This window comes from Scatophagus argus, chromosome 17 (assembly GCF_020382885.2).
Source record: "Scatophagus argus isolate fScaArg1 chromosome 17, fScaArg1.pri, whole genome shotgun sequence".
Lineage (NCBI taxonomy): Eukaryota > Metazoa > Chordata > Actinopteri > Scatophagidae > Scatophagus > Scatophagus argus.
Window position 1 is genome coordinate 15,029,471 of NC_058509.1, and position 25,781 is coordinate 15,055,251.

The 25,781-nt window shown below is 40.8% G+C and overlaps 2 protein-coding genes across 8 annotated transcripts in view; one reads left to right on the forward strand and one right to left on the reverse strand.

Moving 5' to 3' along the window:
• csmd2 (CUB and Sushi multiple domains 2) overlaps positions 1 to 25,781 on the reverse strand; it is a 254,062-nt gene that overhangs the window by 216,356 nt on the left and 11,925 nt on the right. Inside the window, exons 2-4 of the mRNA XM_046417596.1 lie at positions 10,771 to 10,923; positions 3,595 to 3,696; positions 691 to 1,055 (exon numbers count right to left, since the gene is read on the reverse strand). Coding sequence (XP_046273552.1) covers positions 691 to 865 — 175 coding nt within the window. The 5' untranslated portion in view covers positions 866 to 1,055; positions 3,595 to 3,696; positions 10,771 to 10,923. The remainder of the gene's footprint in view (positions 1 to 690; positions 1,056 to 3,594; positions 3,697 to 10,770; positions 10,924 to 25,781) is intronic.
• LOC124074560 lies at positions 2,627 to 24,137 on the forward strand. Of its 7 annotated transcripts, none has more exons than XR_006845874.1 (8): positions 2,635 to 2,951; positions 4,153 to 4,366; positions 4,548 to 5,553; positions 6,582 to 6,722; positions 8,327 to 8,469; positions 14,712 to 14,783; positions 19,173 to 19,294; positions 23,990 to 24,137. XR_006845874.1 is itself a non-coding variant. In XM_046417601.1 (7 exons), exons 1-7 carry the CDS (start codon positions 2,707 to 2,709, stop codon positions 24,023 to 24,025), a joined length of 1,737 nt encoding a protein of 578 aa, XP_046273557.1. In that variant the 5' UTR covers positions 2,627 to 2,706; the 3' UTR covers positions 24,026 to 24,137. The 7 variants fall into 7 exon arrangements, 5 of the variants coding, with proteins under 5 accessions (XP_046273557.1, XP_046273556.1, XP_046273555.1 ...); XR_006845875.1 differs by having other exon boundaries at positions 14,715 to 14,783; XM_046417601.1 differs by lacking the exon at positions 19,173 to 19,294 and having other exon boundaries at positions 2,627 to 2,951; positions 4,270 to 4,366; positions 4,551 to 5,553.

Consider the following 25,781-nt stretch of genomic DNA (forward strand, 5'->3'; position numbering starts at 1 on the left):
AAAACCCAGAGTCAGTTAATTACACCCCCCCCCCCCCCCCCCCCCCCACACACACACACACACACACAAACAGGCACGCGTGCGCACGCACACACACACAGAAAGAGTGGAGAAACTGTACACAAAATGTTGTTCATTGAGGTTTATCTTGCCAAGTGAAGAACGTTATGAGAACTGAAAACGACCCCCCCCCCCCCCCTCTACCATCACCACCACACATACACACCTTTTGGACAGCCTAATAATCAACCGCCTGCTTGACCACCTCAACTGATTTCCTCATGCCAGCAGTGAACGTGAACAAAACTCCTTTATTGACTGAAATTAAGTATTCATATAGGATGTCTTTTCAAACATCCCTTCTGCTCATTTAATCCACCCATCTCCTCAACACAAGCACAGTCCTTTCATGAAACGCATCAATAGAGTCAAGGATGGACACGAGCTCGGCTCCTCAGGATCCACTGTCACCAAAATAGCCACCCAACCAGCCACCTCTCCTCTATTAATAACTTTGGGTGCCACAACAGCGACATCCCAGCAAGCTTGATCCTAAATGCGCCTTTCAGGATGAGTGCGTGTTGCTGATGCTGATTTGCATTCAGTCAGGGATCGGGGGAGGGTGGGCGGTGGAGTGGGGGTAAGCCTGCTGCATTTTGCATGTCTCCAGCTGCAGAGATGGGGACTTACCCTTTACTGAGGCGGCCAGTAGCCCCATGTATAAGAACAGCAACCGGCTCCAATGGTGCGCCTGCACTCCCGCCTTCATTAGAGCAAAAATCCGTATCCCGTCCCCCTTCCTGCATGCGCATTCCGGTCTCCTCGCAAGTCCCGTTGCTCCGTCCCGGTTTGAAGCGGCGGTCATGGCAGGGCTTTTTCTCTGTTCTGGCAGGCACGATAGTTCTCAGATGGTCAAAAAAGGGAGATTCACTCGATGACAGCGCTGAGAAAAATCCCAATGCATGGAGGTGGCTCGGATCTCGCAGCTGGACTGAACCATGTCATGCGGGCACCGAGGGGTTCAGAGTCTCTGTCTGAGAAGATAGATTTCACACCTAAAGGGAAGGAAAAGGAGGGAAGGCAAACCAAGGGGGAGACGTGACTCAAGTGGTCACCGATCTAAAAAAAAAATCACGAAAATCCCTCTCAGCTCCACATATGCAAAAAAATACTACCAGACACGTCAAAAAACAGGAGATTCCTCCTTCAGTTTGTTCCACAGCACTTATTTGTCCGTCTCTTTAATTTATCACCCTTTAATAACAACATTGATGGTGCTGATAATCCACGTTTCAACTCGTCATTAGACCGAGATTCAACTGAAGGAACAGCAAATGATGGAGAGCCACGGAGGTTATCCGGATCCAAGAAGAAGAAAGAAATCTCCTCGTTTTAGAAGTTCTCGACCAACGCTGGAGTGCAAGTCAGTGATCTTTTTGTACAGAGAGAAATATGCGGCGTGCATGTATTCCCAGTATCGCAGCGCTTGGCCACAGCGTCGTCTCGGGTCTGTGCGACGCCAAGATTCAGACTGCAGACCTGCTCCTTCTCTGCGCGTCTCTCTCTCTCTCTCTCTCTCTCTCTCTCTCTCTCTCTCTCTCTCTCTCTCTCTCTCTCTCCCTTCCTATCTCTCCCACTCTCAGTACCCTCTCCAGTCATATCATATGCCTGCAGATATATCCAACTTATTCCATTCACCAATGATTTAGATAAACCTATTACGTTAAAAGGTCAATATCCGACTTTTGAGCTATAAATTATTATTTCTCTATTAAAGCAATAATAATAATAATAATAATAATAATAATAATAATAATAATAATAATAATATGAAGCATTAGATTCAAATTGTTCCAATTTGTTGAGGTAAGATTTAGGGGCCCACAACGAGGCCATTGTCTGCATCCATTAAGACCAATCAACGGACAGTTTAACTTAGATGTCCACTTCCTGCTCACTACACGTGAAATTGATGCTTAACAGGCCGGAACTCCTCGCCAATAAATTTGAATGTCATTTCCACTTTTGCCTAGGCTTATGACCGGTATAATTAGTTTCCCGCATTGCGCTGTGCGTGGAAACAGTCGTGCTAATGGAATGCGCGTTGGCCTTCAACCCTGCATATATGATGGAGATCATAAATAGTCTCTTCGCAACATTAAATTAAACTTTGCCAACATTGATTTGCCCCCACCCCCACAACCTCCCAATCAGGCTGTTTAAGGACACACTGTTGCATCTTTTATAAGGAAATAAATTCAATTTTTACAGATGTGAATCATCCACGCTGGTTATTACAAAAAAAAAAAAAGAAAAAGAAAAAATCCTATACGTTTTAAGATTGTGTGAGCATGCTTGCGGAGTGTAGTCTAATGAATATGCAGGCATACAAGTTAATTCATTCAAGTATTAGAAATCATTTTACATCATTAAATCGGATTGGAAGTGGAATATGTAGCCTAAAAACTCGCGTCCAACTTTTTGACAACAAAACACTTAAACGGAGATACGAGATACGATGTTGGAAACCATTAAATGGTCTAATCTACCGTTGAATCATCATTCTCGAGTTTCAGCCGGTTGCCATGACAGCCTGCAAAGATCACACCAGATGTTTCTTTTCAAAAACAAAAGCTGGTTCAAAATCATCAATTTAACACTGTAAACAAGAGCGACAAGCTTAAGCGTGAGAGCAGAAGAGAGAAAATGATGCGACCAGAAGATCAGGGGACGCTACTAAATCCAAAACGGTTCCTGCGTGCCTTCGCGCCTTTCCCGCGCTCCACATGGATCCATCCTCATGTGCCCACTGACAACTTTGATCGTGTCTGTAGAAACATCTGGAGAAGAAGAGAGGAAGCCGACAAGGAGTTTGGCACATGTTCTGTTTTACCGGAGAGACGGGAGATGAAGAAAGGCTTGTCGAGTCCAGACAGCAAACTAAGCCACCGGTAAGAACATCCAGCACAAAAGCTGGTGTAGCCTACTTAAGTCCACTGTACAGGCCGACATTAACATTCACGATAAATTATATTAAATGGCTAACATTAATTTGCTCATGGTTAAAGTGTCAATGATTGAGTCTCATAATGAGTCAGTAAAAGCAACTTTATGGTGAACTGTAGGTATTGTATACATCTTACAATACAGTATGTCCCATAGTAGGCTGAAGTTAGTCTGCACCTTCACACGCTTACACAATCTACCTGCATTCTGAAGTTTTGGGTTGCCAGGTTGTGAATTTTCTGTCAATGTTAAACATTTGTTAAACATTACAACAACATGTTTGTTTGTTTTTTTTCAATAAATTGATTGTGTATGGTCCATTGTAGAGGTCATCCTGAAGTCTTTCACAACTAGTTTCTATACAAGCTGTTTTGCCATTAGCCATGTCTACAGTGTCTTTTTAAATTCATGACCTCATTTGCCTAAATTGGATAGACCTATGGAAAATAGATGGATGAACTGATAAAAGGATGGATGAGAAGTTGAGGCCTATTTCTAACCCAGATCTTAACACTGAAGGGTAGATCAGGTGGGCTGCTGTGTGGTCGTAGTCCCGCTGTATAATGTTAATGTTTGCCATCTGCTCACCGGCCGACCGGAGCTTCCATGACGTCTTCGTTATCATAAGCATCCTGGGTCTCACCGGACCGTCTGTTCCGCTTCGTGGCTCGACAGTCGACAGGCTGGTGACTAAAGAGTAGCTTCATTAAAAAGTCATGGTTTGAAGCGGGTGCTGCGCCACACATACAGGAAGGAGCCACAGACACAATGATTCACACTTATGTGGGAAAAATGGGTTCAGCTACAAGTCCAGTCAAATGTGACAATGAAATTATGGTGACTCAGAACCAACTTAGTTAACTTCTTTTTCTAGAGATCTTAAAATACAATGGAGAATACAATTGACAAGTTTTCCAGTGCCTCTAAGTAAACCTGTTGTGAGCATGTGACCTTTCCTTTAAACTACATGATTACAACACTGACCAGATTCAAAAATAAATGTCACCTTTCCCTACAGTCCCTGAAAAAGCCTGAATATACTGTAGATGTAAAATTATCTGAGTCTGTTGCTGTGTGTGTTACATATAAAAGATGTGTTAGCACTGCCACACTCCCACACATGTCTGTGTCTCGCTTCCTGTCTAGGACCAAGGAGCAGCAAAAAGAGACAAATGATTTGGGTCTGACCACAGAGCATAAGAAGGACAAGCAGCAATACCACACTGACTTCATCCTTCCTTGCCCTTATCTCTCGGGCCGCAGACATCCCCATGTTGCCAAGCCTACATGGGTACTGAACCCTGTGATGGAAGCAGAGATGAAATGCAATGATGGGGAGGCAAAAGGGACAAGAATTTTGGTGAGCATGATGACTTTGGAGGCTGAAGTGTCCAGAGTTGTTTACTCGAGGCTAGTTATCCTCTGTGTTTAAAACCAAAATTATCAAAAGATGATTATTATGATTTACTGTGTTCTATTAGTTTCCTGCTAATTAAGGGGTAGCAATATTTCCTGTTGTCAACAATTTACTGTCATATCAGCAGAATGATGTGCAGGATAAACAAAGAACTGTGGAAAATTCCCAGAAGAAGATTTGGGTTGGCCAGTCCAGTAACGGAGCAGTCAAACAAAGCTCTGCACATCAGCCTCGACCTCTGACACAAAATCCTGTCTACACCCCACACTCAGATGACCGCATCACATACCTGCAGGAGAAGAAAGACCCTCCACTTCCCTCCAGATTGCTTAGAGATACATGTGAAAGTGAGGATGAGCAGGATACAAGAAGCAGTTCTGACAGCAGTTCTAGTGATGATCACAATGTGGTCACTTTACCTGGGTTGCGAACTTTTGCCACTGATAGCAGTGATGGGGACTCAGTGAGTGACAACAGAGAGTGCGAGGAAGAGAAAAATGAAATTCCACTCTCTGCTGAATTAAGTTCCAACAGCGAGCAGGATTCCCCATCTTCCAGCACAGAGAAGGACATTCCTCCAATATCTACCATCAAGTCTGGCATTCTACCATGTCCCACGGAGCCTCCAGCCTCAGGGAAGGTGCATGGCCAGCGGGAGATTCCCCTTTCATTCCACCCACATGACATCCCCACTGCCACTTTGGCAAGTGGAGTGACCGCCCATGTACAGGCCCCTGTCCAAGGCAAAGCAGCAACACCTCAGGAAAACTCAAAAACCAGTGAAACAGCAGCAGCCTCATTGCAGCAGGGGGCCTATGACCTACTGGCTGACTTCCCGGCTCTCCAGCCCCCAAAGAAATCTTTAGCATTGGGTGTATTGCATGATGGGAAGCCCAAACCTAAAGATGCAAAAGGGAAAAGAGGGCTTACTCTCTCACCAAACCACTGCCAAGAGAGTAGGGCTTCCCATCAGAGGAGGATGGAATATGTGCCCCATGAGGTCTCCTCCATCTGTGCAAAAGATCAGAATCCCGTGCTGGACCTTCAAACATTTGGCTCGACCTGCCAAAGCAACTCTCCAACCATCAGCTCTGGGCAACCGAAGGCCAACAATCAGTTGCCCCCTAGAGGTAATAAATCTGCTGTGTGTCTCTGCTTAGCTGTGCTCTATATAAGCCTCTCCTCCTATCGGTTGGTATAAATAACCTGGTTATCATTAATATTGTTTCATGCCATTCTTAATACCCTCTGGAGTTGCAAATGTGCAAACACACACAAACATCCCTGTCTGAGAATCTGTTATTGATATTAATGACACCATCATACTCGGCTAATTAAAGGCAGAAGAGAGGCAGCAACACCTGTCCTGGGCAGAGACGCTGGCGCTCAGAAATCGCTGAGTGCAAGTTTTGCAAAAGTCTAGCTCACAAAGTTTTACCTTTTTCCCCCCAGCCATTTTTAAAACTCATTTAAGGATCTCTTTTGTTTCTGCCACACAACAAGTGGCTTAGCTTCACTACTTTCTTGACTTTTTCTTAACTTGAGACCTATGTTGATAGCAAACATTCAAATCAGGGCAACCCTGTTAGTCAGGGGCCAGTGCCCTGTGCCACTTGTCCACCCACGTGCACACATACATCCAAACATTACATTTCTCTGTGTAGGTGTTAACACACTGTGACTCTGCAATGGCGCTGCAGAGAAATACTTCCTCAGTTGGGTGACTCAGTGGGAAAATGTTTCCATAATGAGGGGATTATTGTGCAGTGGCAAAGTGAATTACACGGTGAGCCTTCCATACTGGCTGTTGGTGCAGAACAGAACAGTGGACACAGATATGAATTACGTCAACAGCAACTCATGTACACTGTGTTATTTAAGTCGGGAGTCTGACATTTACAATACATACAGTACCTCCTAAAAACTTTGCAGTGAGGTAATAACTTTCTTTGTCTAACTTTTCATAAATAATTAATAGTCATAGTTTGTGGGAATGGGGCAAGGGGGACTGCTAAAGATTCCTTGACAGCAGAAAATAACACCGTTCTCTTAAGTCTACTCTCTATGTCGGACTTAACACGACACGGACCAGACTAGATGATGTGCATGTGAAATGGGTCTTGTGCTAATCCTTCCTTCCTTGCTGTGCATATTGCAGCTGCAGGTACAGATGGTGTGGGTGTTAATGCCAGGTCCTGGGCTAGCGCTGCCAAGGCGGGCATGAAGCAAGCAGATGCCCCTCAGGAGAAAGCCAGACCTTGTACCTTTCAGCAGATAGTTAACATTAACAGAGCCAAAGGTAAGTTTATACCTTGGCATCTTCATCCAGTGTCTGTGTGTGTGTTGGGGGTGTTATGTTTCACGGTGGGCCACATGAAGAATTCATCATGATCATCACCGGTTGGGCGCATTTATTTTGCAACACTGACTAAGCTGATAGCTACAGCATGTCCTTTTGCCCTTTATACACAGGTTTCAAAGGTTTTGTGTGTAACGTTTTTAAACATCAATAAATCATTGTCAAACTAATTGTGATATTATGGTTTATTTACCGGATGCAAATGAGGCCGCGGTGGAGATGAGAGGTGGCCCTTATCTCACACCAGTGGTATTATTACTGTCTATGACATCATTTAATCTGTGCATTTTATCAAGCTCAACACTGAAAACTGACGGATCTCTGCTGCCATTTGAAGTGGCTTGATATAAATATTAATAATACAGTGACATTTTTACAATACAGACAAATAATCTAAATCACAGTTCCACGAGAAGCCTATAGAATAGGTTATACTGCATATGAGCAAACATTTTCAATAAATCCTCCTGTTGTCTGTCTGAAATTTGAAGTCATATGGCTTTACTGAGCAGCCAAACCCAATCTCTTACTCGGGACAATAACAGATTGGGTTTAAACCTTGCTTTCAAATCCTGTCAATCATCAAATTTGGCTTGACATCACAGAGTATCTAATTTAGTTTAGACATGTCTGTGTACAGTCAGCCTGTCAAATTATGCTTTTGAATGAACAAATGTGAGTATGCCATCACTTAAATTGAATGATCCAGTCAGTAGCTTCCCTGGAGAGGTTGCTTCTGTTACACTGTATGGTTATAGTGATAGTCTGAGTTGGGGGATGTGGGTGGGGTGGACCATGCAGTGCACAGTGTTTTCTGTGTGAATTCTTCTTTGAATGTGCTGTGGCAGGAGATACACTGACAAAGTGTTTACAAGTTGCCATGACAACTGAGGAAACTTTGCAAGTTAGTAAATTTACAACATAGCCGCTGTTGAGGCCAAAATTCTATCTAACTGCCTCACCCGGTATTCGTTGATGTGAGAGTAAGCAGTCGGAGAGAAAAGAGTTTCATCAGATGAACAGTGGAGATCATCACAGTGCATACAATCGATGCCACCAGGAGATCTGACTCATTGTTGACTATCATTAACTTTATACTGTCTGTGTCCCAGGTGTAGTCCCCACTGATTGGTTCTTTGTCTCTTGTGTAACTATTTTGGGGAATGGTCGTCCTCTGACTGACCCTTGTTTTTCCACTAGTTTCTTGAGTTCATGTCCTTTATCCGACCCGGTCAAACTGATGTGTGTGTGTGTATGAGTTCCTCTTTCTATATGTCTGTGAAGCATCAAACTTCCCTGTGGCCGTGACATCTGACTTTCTGTTCTCTGCTTCTCGCTTTACTATGCATGTTACTTTTCAGCAAGCAATTCAAGGTCTTAGCAATTACAGCTTCATATATCTTGATCCCACACCGCTTCTTGAAAATCTAAGCACTACTGATCCTCAATGGCCAACAGTATTGCATCATTTATATATCAATCTGAGTCATCAGAGTCTACACATAGAGTTTGCTTAATCCTTAACTTCTTTTGTCGTTTCACAGCTGGCTATTCTGCAGCCCACAACTTTGCCAACAAAGGGACTCCCTACCATCAGGCCTTCCGTCATTTGGCACCTATGTATCATGGCCCTCGACCCCGCAACCCAAACCAGTTCATTAGCCCTGGTTACCCCTACACCCATCAGGTGAATACCAATTAACAAATGCACACTTGAATCTGTAACCTAATCTATGTAGTATCTATAGTATTTTCTGTGATTTTTCCATGTCACACTGCATTTTTACCTCTTGTATGTGCTTTGCATTTATTTAATTTGACAAAGCCTACAAACTGACAGTTGATGTATCATGGCTATATCTATCTGTAACCCAGTTTTAATGTATATATGCATTTTTAACAAATCAAAGATCACAGGTGAGATTTGCTTTGAAGTCGATATAACTTCGCAGTGACCCACATCATCACAGCACTTCTTTCCCTGTATTATTACTTCATAATAGGCCATTCAGAGCTGATCAGAAGCTCACTTGAATATTTGTAAAACCAAACACTCAGCCCAACAAAGCTCACACACTTTCCACACTGCTTTACCCTGTCATTTTTACAATAACTAAACCATAGAAACACCACAAAAAAACTAATCACACTTCTGTAGTGCTAAAACCTGTTAAACTGCAGTACTAGCTAGCACAGAATCCCACTATATTCACCAGGTATATATCTCCAAAACTCGTGGTTGGATTGCCAAGAATTTCAGCGTGTTCTTACTCCCACCCATTAAGCCAAACTGTGTGTGTGAATGTAATATGTGTTGGCCAGCCTCAAAATCTATTCTGTCATCTACCCAGTGTAATGGTGACTGATAAAGTAATAACAAATTTTAATTAAAGCTGTTGTTGTTCTTAAGTGAAGTAAGCCATTTATTTGAAATACCAATTTGTTTAAAAGCTGGCTGGGTATCGGTTTATAGGTTATTATGATCAAATATCAAATGAGAAGAAATGAGTTGCAAGCAAACAAATTTGCCAAATTTGATTTAATTTTTGCCCAGTGGTAAAAAGCTGATTCCGATTTCTGTGTAACTAGTGGCAACCTTCACTTATCAATGTATAGTCAGGCCATAGATGAGAGGGAGATACTGAATCAAAGTGACCACTCAAAACAGTGATGTAACTGCATTTTTCTTGCATGGATTCAATCAACTCTGAAGACCAGTTAAACTCTTGACATTCAGTTTCTGGTGCTGTGAAAACATCTTCAAATTCAGTTTATTAAAACAGTCTATGAGACAAGGTGTAAACATGTAATTACAAGTAACAAGCATGCCACTGGGTCCATCCACTGTACGATGAGTAAGCACAGCTAAGCACTGTGTAAGCAATTCAGCTTTGGGATGATGTATGCCACTGGAATTAAAGTTTTGCTTGTGCATCATTCAACAATGTTGAACCTCACACAGGGAAAGTTTATCCAGCTTGGTGAGCTGAGTGTATTAAAGCATCTGAACAATTTTTTCTTATACTATTTTAAAAGGTACAAGTCACTCTGCTGATAATGTTAATAATGTCAATGTTAATGTTAATCTATTCTTAAGATGAATTTTCAAAGTCACATCTGGCATTGTGTTTCCTTTTGCCTCCCAGCTGAGGTGTTTGTAGCCCAGCCTGTGTGGAAACAGCGCTCAGTAATGCCAAACATAGGAAAGAAGGAATATTTAGACCATTGCCACTCGTGTGTATGCTCAACATGTAGCTAGAGCCAACCGGTTGTTAGCTCAACACATGCCCATTCAGCTGAATGTGCATACTGCAAGTGCCAATGCAGTATGCACTTCTGCAACCATCTCAGCCTGTGCTCTGAATGCATGTTGTTTTCCTCTAATTTGTATATTTCATTTAATAGCTTTATGGAAAATGATAGTCTGCCTCATAGACACACGTTTCTATATCTATGGTCTGCCATAAGGCCGATGCGGCAGTTATGGGAGAACTTTGCCTTTAGAAGCAAAGTGACATGATGTCGAAAAAATAGTTAAAAAATTGTGCTATGGATTAAACAATTAACTTTCATCCAGGAGACTGCAGTTTGCGTTTATGTTTTCAGCATTTTTTAGTTCAAATTGTATTTTGGTTAGGTTTAGGCAATGAAACTATCTGGTTGGGTTTAGGAAAGTATCATGATTTAGGTTAAAAAAGCAAAAAAGTTGAATGTCAACTTTATAAACTGGTTACTCATCTGCCCAGTATGTCAAAAGATAAAAAAAAAAAAGACTTTTCTGTTTTCCTACTCTCCTCTTGTCCATGAAGCTTTTTTTTTTTCGCCTTGAGCCAGTGGGAACTGCAGTTTCAGGTAATCAGAATATTTTTTTTCTCTCCATGTAAAAACAGAACACCATATTTGAACATCTTTTCCTCTCTCTAAATCTCTCCTCGCCCTGCCCTTTCTGTCTATGACCTATTTAAATTTGGACTGCACCTTCATTTACCTTGTGCGGTGGTGACAGTGACAGCGAGGTTTACTGCACTCTGAGGTTTGCCTCTTTGGCCCCAGCACTTCCAATCCAGCAGGATAATTACTGAAGCTGCAACGCATATTCCCCCTGGGTGGAAGTGGCAATATGGGGGTCTCTTGGTGTCAGCTGAGAAATGAGATGCAAAGAAGGAAGTCGGAGTAAGAGAGCGAAAGAGAGAGAGAGGGATTGTAAAATGCATGATAGTGAGGGAGACATTATAAAAGTTTTATTTTTGGCAGCAAAACAGCTGATGCAGAAATGCAAGTAAATGTTTATAGACAGTGTGAAAGGGTTATGAGAACTATTCAAGACACTGACATACTAAAAACTTTCTCTTTGTTTCTCTCTCTGTCATACACACTTAAACACACACTCTGGCTCACATGCACCTACCTGTTCTTCTTCTGGGGCTGACCATAACCTAAATATTCTGCTATTAAAGTTTTACATAAAGAGGGGAAAGATAGAGTCTGGAAAAAGAAATCAGATAAGGAGAAGCTAAAGGGCTTTTTTATTATCAAAGGCAGGAGTATGAATGAGAATGTGCTGTGAATGGGTGATAGTAATCATTTGAGTTATTCTTTAAAAAGCCAAGGTCGCTCAGGTACAGCCAAGGTCCCACATATGCCCACAATCAGAATTCTGAATGTTTTATTCTTCCCGCCTTTCACTCAGCCACCCTGATCATTATTTAGCTTTGAATTAAACCCCCTTTGTCTCAGTAATCAAATCTAAGATATTAGATACTGGCTCTCAGAGAGAGCAATTAAGTGAAAATCCTTTTATTGTGTTGGTGAGTTGGCATACCCCAGCTGGCAGTTGGGTGCTGCAGCATCTGAACTATAAAAAAATTGACAATTAAAAATGTTTGACTCTTGGCAGCCGGAGAAAGAGAAGTGAGTGGTTTTAGCAGCCTTATCGATGGGCTGTAGCAAATGTAGGATTGTCAGAAACAAGGCACGTTTGAAGGGATGTGAGAGGAGGAAGAGGAGGAAGAAGAGGAAGAGGAGGGTTGAGGCTTGTGCATTTGTGTCTTTGTGTCCTTCAGCTTGTGTAAGTGTGTGAGAGGCAGAGACATAGGCCAAAGTTTTCCCTCTTGCATTCTTCTCTCTTCTTCCAGCTAATAAGCCTGTCTCTGAACTGTTGCTAGGCTACGCAGGTCTGTTGTTATTCTCTGGCAGGTGGCCTTTTCCTTCCTTAAGTCTGTGTGTGTGCATGTATTCGATATCAGTGTGCAATTGAGCCAAACAGAGAAGGTAAAAAAAGAGACAGAAAGGCAAAGTGCAAGACAAAGATCATGAAATATGATCAGAGCTTGACCCCAGAAATCCGCGAGTTACAGCAGTGCTATATGCTACTTCTTCATTACATTGTTCTGCTTTATTGTTCGTTTGATTTGCTTTGGATCACTTGAAAGTTTTGCTGTTATATTTTTTTACATTTGCATAATCAACATGTTCATGGTTGAGGTTGTGCACACCTTTTGACGACAGATCCGTGGCTCTGGCTCAAGTGAACTCATTCGGCTGGGGCGATCTTTAAAGTAAGAAAGCAAAATAATCATGTAACTAGGCAACGAAACAAGGTTGTATGTGTCGTGATATGTGCACTGGAGGAAAAAACTTCAAAAGGGTCAATGACACTATATCACTCCCGTGGATGTTTTCATTGGGTGGAAAAAGAGCTATCAGAGAGGAATCTTAATCGTCTCTGAGAGACATCCATAGATTGGTTTTACGGTGGACACAAGAGACACAGACTCGGTTAAAGGTCCAATCAGTGTGTTTGCTGATAATCAGGAAATCTTCTTCATGCCTCTTGCTTTTCCAGCCTCCATGTTAATCCCTAAGTCCCTGGGAGAAGATGCTGAGACTTCTCAGAGCTTCACATAAAATAGATCACATATATACATAAACCAAACTACAGGCTGGTGCAACAGTTAAGGATTAAATAAGTAAGATTTTCTTACATGAAAAGCACAAAATGATCATAATATACTGTACTTTTAAGGAGTTGTTGTTGAACATTATACTGAACATTACTAATGATTCAAAGATAGATTGTTCAAAGCTCACTCTCCAGTCTAAGCTTTCTGTTTTGGATCAACCTCCGCCCACCCTCTGGCATTTTCAAATGCTCAGAGATGGAGGATAGTGCTATGCGCCTGGCATCACAAGACATTTTACTCTCCAGTTGAAATGCACATGACAAAGCGTCATCATCATTATCATGATTATTATTATTATTATTATTATTATTATTGATGCCCATCCATCCATTTCCAATGCCACTTTATCCGTCAAGGTTGTGGGGGGGCTGGAGCCTATGGGCAAGAGGCAGGACCCTGGACTTACCTAATGTGCATATTTTTGTTACTGTAGGAGGAAGGTACCTGGAGAAAACCCACGCAGGCACAAAGAGAACATGCAAACTCCGCACAGAAAGGGCTCAGACCAGGACTCTAACTCAGAGCCCTCCTGCTGTGAGGTGACAGTGCTAACCACTGCACCACCATGTTGCCCCTAATTATTACTATTATTATTATTATTATTATTATTATTATTATTATTATTGTTCTTGTTATTATTAACCATCACTCAACATTGTCAGCTGGATCTCTGTTCTGATTAGCTAATTTGTTCATCTCCGTGGTACAAATGGCAAGAAATTATTAATATAATTTACAGCCCCTAAAAATACATAATAATCCTTGATTAATGGCAATAACCATTCAATAATAATGACTGATCTTTGCACCTTTTTTTCTTCTTATCATGATGATACATTTGGAGTTATTGTGCTTGAGGTTGATGAAAATGTTGCCAACACAGCATGAAACACCGTAGTTTTTTCCTAAACAAAGGCAAACTTTAAGCAACTTAATGAGTCTGAAGAACACTGTGTTTCCAGGCACTCAAACCACTGTGTTTTTTTTGTTTGTTTTTTTGTTTTTTCAGATTTTAAATTAAGTCCTAAATACAGAAGAATGGATATGAATAACCCCTGTTTCTTTTGGTACTACAAACTGCACTGTATTATTTCGGTGATTTGTCATTTGTACAAGTTGAAATTGTTCCTCTTTAATCATTGTTCAGTATCTGATATGGCAAACAGTTTACATTTAATGGTCTATTGTCATATACTGTGGATCAAGCTTTGAAACTAAAGTGATTTCACCAACTATTTTTAGTGGCTCGTCCACAGAGAATTTGCAGTCAAATTACAGTGCTGACATTGTCAGTCAGAATGTTTTCACCCCCCACTGTAGAAAAACAAATCCTTCTTTTTGCTAATTACAATTTGTATTTACAAATTTACAAATGTATGTCATAGAAACATAAAGATTACACTGTATATGTTGATTTCTAAGCAAAAGGTACGGTTTCATGAAAGAAATGGTACCTTTTAACAACAAAATGAAACGCCATAATGTTGTGATGAGACAACTTTATGGGCCTTTTCAGTACCATTGGCATTTCTGTGATATTGCAGTGTAGGTGTTTTGTTACCTTTCTTTATGGAAACTCTCCAAAGCAATTTGTCCAAATTGTTTTTTGGAAAATATAGCTAGGTTTTGACTCCAGCTTCATTGTATTTCTGAAATATTACACACAGACAGTTCACTGAACTCATCTCGTTACTTATTCATTTGGTTTGCCAAGGCAAAGCTGCCCAACCAGGTGAGACTGTTTATCTGAGAAGTAATACTTCAAACATACTCCTCATTGACACTTTCTTGGCTTTCAGTCTCGTTAAACATTGATTCCCTCTTTTTCATCCTTGGGAATATTCTTTACCTGTTTTTCTCTCCACCTCTCTCTCTCTCTCTCTCTCTCTCTCTCTGTCTCTTTCCATCCATCAATCACTAGTTTATATTCTTTTAATCACTTGTTTAATCTCCTCTCTTCCTCTAGCAGTTTGGAGCTCGGACGCATCGAGCCAACTGTCCTCCAGGATTCAGATGTCCCCGTTTTCCTTTCCAACAGGTGAGTCCACTAACAATCTCATTTCCTCCGGTCTCTGAAGTTTGGAGCCAATTCTAATCTGTTTCACTGAATTCATGCCCAACTGTAATTTACGTGGGAGTCTTTGCATGCAAGCTGCAGCTGCGACTCCATTCGCCATTGTTTCTTATTTTATTTCATGAAACTGTCAGCTTGTATTACATATGGAAGTGTTGCCGCTGCGCAATAAATCTTCCTCAGTAGAGATTAAACAATATTTGCGAGAATGATGCTAAATATAAGTCACATTAGATCGGAATCCGCTGCACACATGAGAATCAAAAGAGTGTGTATGTGTGAGTGTGCGTATGTGCATGCTTGTGTTTTTCTGTATGTATGGGCATGTGTGTGTGCATGCACTTGTGTGTAAAAACTTGCCTCACGCTATATAATTGAATGTAGGGGAAAAAAACGCTTTTATTTGTCCGGATGTCAGTCCTGATGGATGCCCCTCATAAGACAGGCACAATCAGGGATCATTCCTCATCTTTCCTCCCACTCCTTACTCTTCCTCTCTATCATATTTTATTCCCTTAGCCTAATACCCAGCGTCCCACCCTTCCCCTTTTTCTTTGTTGGCACTGGTAGCTAGTGGTGTCAGAGTGAATTTCATGCTGCCACATGTTGTGTCTGTTCTGTCCTAGTTGAGAGGGAGGCAGGCTGTCTTTAAGAATAAGTTCTATAACCATCACAAGGTGATGCAAAACGGCAGAGCTTTAGAACAGACGGCTTTTTGCTTCGCTCCACCATCATATATACATAATTTTCCACTTGTAAGACTATACATTATGCATGGGGAGGATTCATGAAGGGGTTCTTTAAGGCCACATTGTTGTTTTTCAATGGTTTGATTGCAGCTGGTATACATTTCTTTCATCCTTAGTGTCATCTTTTGAAGGCAGATCACTCACAGTCACATGAATGAGGAAGTAAACTAAACTGCACAAATCAAGTATTGTATTTTGGTCATGATAAATGTATATTAATAAATTTTATTAATTGAGCACTTTTTAAACCAAAACGCTGAACATGATTGAGCCCACATTAAAAAGTTTCAAGACTGAGGCAAATAAAATTAGAGAAATGAAATAATTCTGAATTGAAATATGATGAAATAATCAACAATAATTTATGACAGAATGAATAACAACAATAATAAAATAAATAAGACATGTGAGAAATAAAATGCATTAATAACAGCTTTTTAAAAAACTTCAAGTTTCATAAGTGATTTAAAAGAGGTTACTGAATCTGCAGCCTCAGATCTTCAGAGAATTCCAGAGAAGCACCACCTGTTCACCTTTAGTCTGAATCAGGGACTTAGGAACTGCCAGCAGAGCACTGCATGAGGATGTGTGGCTACTCTCTGGTTCACAGCAGGGCAGCAATTTGACAATATAAAGTACAATGAACTTTAAACACGATCAGTTAAATGTGAAACTCAAGTCTAAAACAGGACTGGTCCCACCTTGTCTTTTGGTGTTTGTTAAAAGCTAGAGTGTTTTGTTCCAGCTTTATGAGAGATAGTAAAGGTGAAGGTTGTGTCCATGACTTTTTTTTTTCAGCATTTTCTCCGTTTGAATGACCTCAAATTTTGTACAAGTATAATACCTTGTGTACACAGTATTGTGGCAAAACCGCATGTCAGCAGTGCAGCAGTGCAGCAGTGCTTTTGGATGCATTCAGCCTCAGTTCTGCTGAACGCTGGATGCATATGAAAATGCCCTCAGCTATACACAAAATTAATATAGTTATAGTCTAGTCTAAAGTCTAAGAAAATAGGCAGAAAGTCTAAACATAGGTTTTTTTTAAATACGGGGGACAATGGGAGGACATTTGTTCCTTTTTTATTATGCTCAGTGGAACTGAAAAAAGTTCCAGTAAAAACCATCCACAGCAAGGTCTGTGTATTATGTAGAGTAACATATCTGTTGTTTCTGGAAAGACATGTTGCTAAACAGTGTTTTTAAAGTAAGCTTTCAGTGCTGTGAGGACCACAACCTCAATTACATTCACCTTAATTATATTGGGGTAGAAACATGCCTGGCAAACAAAAACATCTGAATAGCTCGACACCAGTAAGGTTAATTGGGAGTTTGTTTATTTAGGTGAAGTAAGCCTTGCATTGTAGCTGTGCGCTGATTGTTTTGACAATGCAGCCAAAGATAGAAAGAGACGCAATACTCATAGGGTTGAATGTTTTTTCCATGGCGAGGAATCATCACCGTGACCTCAGCTCAGCAGGAAGGCAGCTGTGATCACAAGTGTGTTCACCAATGTATTCCATGTTATATCTGGAGATAAAACGCTTCTTGCTCTCTTCTTATCTGTGACAGACAAAGTGAAAAACACTTAATGTGTGATCACAGCCATCCTGACTTTACCACTGTTACTAGTGCTGTCCAACTGTCAGCTTATCAGCTACCCAAAGCACAAAGGTGGCACTCATTCGTCTTTATTAATGCATCTGTGTCATTTGAAATGAAGCCATTTATTTACTCACAACAGCGGAAACCTCTCAGTTTTTATTCTTGTGAGTGGTTCTTAGTGCAAATATTGAGCGCCAGTCTTTGAATCAGCTCGCTTTCGCCGAGCATTTCGTGCATCTGAGTGTGTCTGCGTGTAGCCTCCACCTTGAAAGCCCCTGCATGCTGATTCTTCTCTAATTTATGACTCTATCCTGCAAAAGTGCCCTAGCCATGGCCATTTCTATTCATAATTTGTAATTAGGCCTACTGTGAGTGAAAATCTGATCCACAGCTGATCACGCTAAGTGTCTCCTGTGCAGATTTGTCTGTATGTGTCTGCTTGTTATGCATCATGCATCTGATAGGTGGGTATTAAAGTTAGATGGAACACCAACATTGGCCTCATTCACCTTGTGTGGTGAACAGCAGTTGCCAGAGGGGCCCATTTCTCAGTTAGCTTCAAACAGATAGTCTAATAGCTGCTCAAAGAACACACATGCTTCACGCTGACTTCTTTCTTCCTCTCCTCTCTTTTCAGTGAGGCAGAAATATGCCTTGTTGTGGTGAAATGAGTAAAGATTTGACTGAGTCGATGAAACCCATTATTAATATTTGACAAAGCTATTTAAAATTACATGGCACTATTGCCTCGTTGAACCGAGAGAGAGGGAGAGCAACAACAGAGACGTAAATGAGTGGAAAGAAGGAGAAATGAAAAGAGCAGATCTTTTTGGAGAGGCTTTCTGTTTTGTGGCTGCCTGACAGTTGGAGGCCTGCAACTCAGGAATAGATGGTTGGATTTTTGGCTTCTAAGATAGGCTTGGAATAACGATGCTGTACTCGTTAATCTTCTATAAATAAAGCCCTGTGTAAGGTCACATGGGCCCTTGATGTCATCACTTAGTAAGAGAGAGGGTGACAGGTTACCTTCTCATGTCTTGACATACTAATTGAGTAAACATGCACCCCGTGGGGCATGGAGCAGAAACTCAGCACATTATGTCATGTGGAACACCTCCTCCCAAATCACATGAAAGACAGAGGGGAGGAGGTGAAGGAACAGGAAGAGCACGACGAGGTAGATGAGGAAGACATATTGTATCAGACGAGGAAGAGGGGGGCAGGATGGATAATAGATTAGCTGAAAATATTCTCTTTGTTGATCTGATGCTGTGATTTGACTGTAAGAATTGTGACTGTACTACTTGTGCTTTCACCAACAAGTTCCTGATGCCAGTAGGAACATTAAAGGAAAATCTGAGTCTCCTTTGCAGAAACACACATTAGCAAAGCCATTTCCGCTGCAAACCTTCTGCTCACCAAATTTAGCCACATTAGTTGTTATTGTTGCTCTTGCCAAGTCTTTTCGTTCCTCAAAACAAGCCAGAAATGTAGCCAAAAATCCTTTAGCACAAAGGAAGTGACGTGCTCAACAACGGCAAATGTAAAAGGCTCTCGCGAACTGCCATAAACTAGGTACAGAATCACTTCGACTACAAAATCAGCACAAAGAAAGCAGAAAAAGGCTACTTCTTTTACATGAAGTAGATTGCTGCATAAAGATGAAGGAAAATAAATAGGTGAGGGGGCAAATGTGCAATTGACTGTGTTTTTGTAGAAGGTTAGTTTTGTCACAGCATTATTTGCAGCAGGAGGATGTATCGTGAAAAAAGGGACCTCATGAATCAGTCCTGTTTTCTATCAGCAAGTCAAGCTCTTTTCAGTTGCATCAAAGGCAGAGAACAAAAAAAAAAAAAAAAAATGAAATGAAATGAAAAAGTTCAACCTTTTTCAATCTGTCTTAAATTCTGCAATGCTTTTCATCAACAGCCTCTTTGTGCCACTCCATTTTCTGAGAATTTCAAATGCCATTTTCTCGCTCCATCCTTTTGTGTGCCTCCAGTGAGCATGTGGGATTGAGGCTGATGACAGTAGGAGTTGATAACCGGAACTCCACAACAAAACGCGGAGGGTGACTATCAGTGTCGCAACCCGATCTGTGTCAGACACGAGGCAGGGCGAGAGGTGAGCACTGCAGCATTTTATGGTTCAGCAGTGCCATTTTGGGAACACAAGAGGGAGAAAGAAAATGAAAAGAGGGACATGGGATTCTTTTTTTAATAGCCATTAGACCCTTTCTTTTCAAGCCTCACCTTGTCTCCACTCTGTTCTTCCACCTTTTCTTTGACCTGCTTGGTGTGTGACCTCCCTTCACCTCTCCCTCACGCCTTCTTCCTCCTGTCCTTTTCCTCAGCTACATGTGCTCTTATGTGTCTCTGCATCTGTGCATTCTGTATTTTTTATTTTTTTTTTAGACACAGAAAACCAGCAGAGTTGTTATTATTATTTTTATTATTATTGAGTTTTTGCCGACAGTGTGCACGCCAAAGGCTTGGTTTAAATCAGTGCATAACTAAATATTTTAAGTGGATTATAAACTGGATGAAATTTAGCAGCAGAACTAATAGTGGATGTTGTTTCAATATTTTTTTTCTCTGTTCAAGTGTGCTTTTGTGTTGCCGTCACTTGGAGTGGCAGAAGGTGGACGTTTTCAGCCACTAATTATTTGAACAGTTCATTCAGTACTTTTACTGAAATTTAACTTAAACTGTTTTTCTACTACTTATAAGTATTTCAGCTATTTTATTTTCAACTGCCTTTACCTTCAGCTAACTATCTCACCTCCTCTGCTCACCTACTACCCACTTCTTACACATATTCTCATTAGAAACAAGTGGTTTCCATAACAGACTTGTTTAGGCTATAAAGATAACACCATTTTGTGATCCCAACTGAGCTTTTGATTTCCCTTCTTAACACAAATATCTGTGTATATTGTGGGTAAATATTAATTTCTTTTTTTCTTGTTGAATTCAGTTAGTGAATAGTGTGAGCTTTCCACATGCCCTCTGGTACCTGTAGAAATACTCCTGACTGGGAAGCTCTGGTTTAGATTAACAGATCGTACGAATATAGACAGCTGATTTTTGACTCCTACACTTCATGGATAGAGTTACGTTTTGGCAACAGGGATTGTGAAAAACAATGTGTGATTTTGTCTGTGAGGAAGTGAGAACAAGAAAGAGAGGGATTTTTGTTGACCATCAAAGTGATGGCATAAAAGGCGTATCACTGCCAGGCCAATATTTTCCTGTCATCCAAATAGCATCCAACTGTTATCCTTGCGTTGTTTTTTTTTTTTTTTTTTTTTTTTTGAATTTCATCATTTGGACGTGAGCAAAAGGCGCACGCACCAACGCACAGTCATGTGAGTGCACAGAGTGACGTGGACGCATACACAGACAGTGACGTGAGCACCCACACACATAAGCAGATATACATATTGATGAGATGTTCTGTCTCTCTCTCTGTCACACACATGAAAACGCACATGCCTATGCTGACACACCAACCATCCCCTCATAAGCATGTACATGTAGGCTAGGTAACCACTTCTACAGACACGTGTGCGCACATGCATACACCGCCTACACTACAGTGCAAACTGGGATCAGTGAGGACAATCAATCAGTAACCCAGCATCTTGTCACTGCTTCCAGATTCCTTCCCCTTGCCCTCTAGTGTCTTAAATATTTAGACTGTTTGACATCAAATGCATACATGAATGTCAATGAGGCAGATCTCAGCCGTCTAATCGCACTCATACCCATGTGCACACAGACACACATACACACACAGAAAAGACTGGGCATGAAAAAGCAGCAGGATGCAGTCAGAGGCAACTCATCTCAAAAACCAAAGATGGGAGCAGAGCCCTTTGTAGTTTACAGCTTGGTTATTGTACAGTCCAGCAGTCCAGTTTTGGACGGCTTGATTCAAGATAGGTAGAATATTGCTTGTGGATACAGCGCAGGCCGAGAGAGATCTTCTGATTGTTACGTCAGGAAAATTGTCTCTAGTCTTTGACACACAGAGGGGAAAAAGCCAGTTTGAAGCATCCTTTTCATGGTGTCTTATTCTCCTTGAAAGTGAAACCAGTAATAAGGTAGCCTTAATGCAACCCTCTGAAGAGCCTGTCTATCAAGTATCTCATCTGAGATGGGGCCACACAGTCAGTTCCTTTACACCTCAAAATGTAACATCTGCCTCCATTTGCTGCCCAGGAGCTATGTCTTATTGCTCTAAAACGAACACTGCCCTTCGTCCTCACTATCCGCCGATACTTCTGAGGTTGATTCCTCCTAGAATTTTGCTTGTGCCAAGACTCACAAATTAGATAATTTCAAATGGCACAATATCTACATTTTCTGACCCCATTTCTCCGAAGACTAGACTACCAGACCTTGGATGGATTTCCAACAAAAAGGCCATGATAAACGAGCAAATACAAATGAGGCTAAACTGAGAAATAACAAATGTAAATGCTGGCACTCAGGAGGGCTGAGATCAGGCCGGGAAGAATCTGCCTCTGAATGATATTTAGGGAGGTGGCTGAAAGCCAGACGTTTTTGTGTTGTGTTTAAGTTTCTGGTGGAAAATCAATTTGCTATTTGCTATTTATGCACTGAGTACTTCCTATCTTTCCACAGAGCTCTTCTGCGTATTGAAAGTGTCTTTTATTAGCAGTGGAATAGTTTAATCCCTCAAATAATTTAGGTGAAATACACACATTCTGCAAATCATTGCTGCATTGATGCCTTACGAGAGGCAGTGTGAATGGCTGTGGGATGTGTGGCCCTCTACTTGGTTTGAATGTGGCTTTTGTGTCAGAAATCACGTATTTGATCTCATGGGGGTGTCTGTATAGCACCTGTAACTGTGTGCACTCACAGAGTGAACCACCATGTAATCAAAGCTGTAGAAAACAGCGGCTGAATTTTTTTTTTAGGAAGTTAGAACCTGAAATTCCACCTTGTCTGCCTCATTGAAGGAGACTAGGATTCTCCAGACAGAACTCCAGACAGTCAGCCTTCTATGGAAGATGCAGAGTTTAAATCAGGCAGCGAGGAGTCACCCTTGTAAAACATTGAGTAGTGCACTTTAGGAAACTGGTCCCTTTAAGGAGACGTGCCCAGGATAGACATGCTACATGAGATTACACTCCTCCCTGCACACTGCCTTGATAAAATTGTTTGTTTGAGCCTGAAGCATTTCATTGTTTGTGCTACTCAGAGTTAAGCACTAAGTTGGGTATACAAGTTCATGGCAAACACTGGAGCCTGTCTAGCAAAGCCAGCCTCCTGCTTTGATGCAATTATTTATTTATTTATTGTTTTAAAAAAAAAAAAAAATCCTGTCCAAAAGATTTGTGTGCAAATATCAACACGTTGGAAGCAGTGCGACTACATCGCCTGAACACCATGTGTGGCGTCCTTAACTTGTATTTGTGTCAGGATGTCTGAGAAATTTGTGTAGTGTGTCGACATCGATTTGCAATAATGTCCCCACTTGTGCTTAGTGATTTTAAAACCTTGTGAAACATAGAAATGATCTGACCTCATTTACTTCCTGACAAATATGCTATCTGTAGAAATTGATGTGTGTAAAAGGTGTGAATAAAGTTTCCAACATCTGAACTCTGACATTCAGCACACTGTGGGTTTTGGTTTACCAAGCTTATTATTACTTATTAAACAGCCATAACTCACTGCAGGTCAGATTAAATGAGCAGAGTTATTGCCTGGACCCTTCGAAAAAGTCCAGGCAATAACTGAATTTTGTTATAATGATGAATTTTACTCATTATGTTTCGCGACAATCATTTTCATTAACAGGCAACTTGTATCACTACGAGAAAACAAAATCTAACAAACACTTTGTCGCTTGTGATAACAGTGATTTAAAAATTGTTTATACTTCCAGTTGTTGGTCCTCAGTTTGTTCTTGTGTTGTAGCCACTTTCCACTGAGACTTCGGAGCTCCGTGCCGAGCGTAAACCCTGCTCACATAGCAGCAACAGGGAGCCCATAAACAAGCGCACCCTGCATTTCTCTTACCCTTCCATTTAGTCCATTCTGTCTCACTGCAATAGTGTTATTAAAGGGGGAACATATCAAGTAAAGAAGTAAGATCAAATCATGTGACGCGGTTGTTGTGGACTAAATCAGGACCTGTGATTCCTAATAATGATTGATTTTAGAAGTTACTGTTTACTGTGACTTTTGACAAATGCTGTTTTATGTTCACATGTTATTACAAAGGCAAACGGTGAATATGAAGCCTAACACAGTGACGAGTACAGGCAAATTATATGAAGGAGGCAGAGGAGAACAGCGACAAGAGAAACTAGCGGATAAATTTCACAAATGAAATGCTCACTTAATATTTTTGTGTGGAATAGTTTAGTTTGATTTTCTTATCTTCGAATGTAGACGTCACTCATTTTGCATCAAAAGGGACTTGACAGAGAGCATCAGTGGTCATTTTAAAAGCACAGAATTAGAGATGAACAAAAACAATACAGAACTGGTGAGTGGGCACGAGGACCTTGTTAATCTATGGTGAAGTTATGATGCTGTTGGGAAAATCAAACCTAACAGGATCTAAGACTGAATTTTACAATAAATGTAGCCTCAAGATGCTTTTGGTGAAGGGAGCCCAGACCATTTAAATGATATAAAATAAGACTGTAGCTACTGTATATTAATATCTTTGGTTAATTCCATCCAGGCTACTTACATATAAAGTTCTTCATTTGTGTATAAAACAGATAACAGTAGATTTTGTATACACTTAAATCTGTCTTTTTCTGTTTTTCAGGCCAGAGGTAACCCGTCCAAGTACAGCCACATGTGACGACAGCCGGTGTGAAGCAAAGTCATGTGTTTCTGCTGAAGACATTGTTGACTATAATTGCCTCAGTTGTTTTCCCCTGCGAGCAACCTAATAAATATTTGTTTCATATGTATAATCTACTGCTTTTTTGGGACTGAACCGCAGTGAGACTCATCAAGTGCGGCGGAGGCAAAGGACACATCCCAGTCAGTGTTTCAGTTCATTAGTGAGCATCTGTATGCAGTGCACACACTAGTTAGGCCCTCGATACAAAATGCAAACTGTATGCACTTTCCAAATGAATTGAATGATGCGTAGTAATAACAAAATCTCATTGTGCTGCGGTGATAGTGAAATGGCGATTATTCAAAAGTGCAGTCATTTTCGCCAGCGGACCTTCTCATACATAATGCATCCAAATCATTGCATTTTTCCTCCATTCTGGGCTACAATGCATATTTCATCAAGTCAGTGAAATATTAAGCACTCTTATGATTTGATATTCTCTTCCAAAGGGGATTTCAGTTTATATATTTTCTTCACATCGCTCGTGTCTTCTCTGGGACCAAACTTCCGGGGGATGTCTTTATTTGGCGCGTTTGTTTTCTGAAAAGTTGTTTGATTGGTTAACGCCAGAGCAACGATCAATGATTCAGCCAATCAATTCAAGAGATTATCAAGGCTCAGAGGCCATTGATCCATGAGAGAACCCAGCCACTGAACAGCAGGTTGGGCGCATTCCAACTCATTTGATTGAAATTAGAGAAGCTCAAGCTGTGTTGCTTCGCTTCCTCCTCTGCCTTTAAATTTCAAATGTCAACTGCTATTCAGGTGAAGAGACTGACAGGAAAATGGAGGAGAGGGAGGGGAGGTGCATTAAGTCAAAATATAGACTCAAAAGTGTAATTCTTATTCCTCAGTCTAATGTTAGAATGAAAAGACAAGACAGTTAGTAGCTCTTCAAACCTTGCGTAATTTTTCTGCACTCTTGCGGTGTTGTCATAAAATAATCTTCACTTAATGAAAAAAAGATCACTTTTCACCCACATGTCAAAAGTTACTCTTTGCTAAATATGAAACAGTTGCCGGATATAAAAGTTTCAGAAGATGTGGTGCAAATCTGACATTTGCCTAAAACATTTTTGTCATTTAAAAAGAAATCACCCTCTGGTGGATGATCAAGTGGTGTTACTTTTAGCACCTTTAAGACATACTGATGAGAGAGCTGATTGCAGGGTGATGCAATTCATGCCGTCTTCTTGCAAAGAATTGTCACCGTGGATTATAGAAAGTACGTCTATATGGCTGTTATCTCTAATTAAAAAGAAAGTTTTGACATTTTTGGAAAACATCATTAGCTTTAGTGCCAGGAGTTAGAGAAGAAGACTGACACCGCGCTCATGTCTGTAAGCTAAATATGAAGCATCAGCCAGGAGATGGTTACCTTAGCCTGCAGTCTTGGAACCGGGGACAATAAGGCAACATGGGTAATTTTATTAAACTTCATTTTTCATAATCATCCTCCAATTTAATTTAACTAAACGGTGATTAGGTTAAGCTGTTGTTCTCCTTAGATCCTTACCAATGCAAACAAGGCTATTCTTCCCCTGCTTATCGTTCTTGATGTGATTTAAAACCTACAAACTAACTACCTACTCCTTCATTCAGTTATCTTTAGATTCCTTTGCACTTTTCTGAATAATCTCCTGAATTTGTGTTGAACATTTTCCTTAGCTCAGGGACTTTTTTATGCTCAAGATGAAGGTTTTTAAAAGTC

What these genes read in the sequence shown, in the direction of transcription:
- LOC124074560 (XM_046417597.1), top strand. Translation starts at nt 2,707, where the DNA reads ATGATGCGACCAGAAGATCAGGGGACGCTACTAAATCCAAAACGGTTC. An exon ending in CAATCAGTTGCCCCCTAGAG is followed by an intron (nt 5,554 to 6,581) that starts GTAATAAATCTG and finishes TGCATATTGCAG; the next exon opens with CTGCAGGTACAGATGGTGTG. An exon ending in TAACATTAACAGAGCCAAAG is followed by an intron (nt 6,723 to 8,326) that starts GTAAGTTTATAC and finishes GTCGTTTCACAG; the next exon opens with CTGGCTATTCTGCAGCCCAC.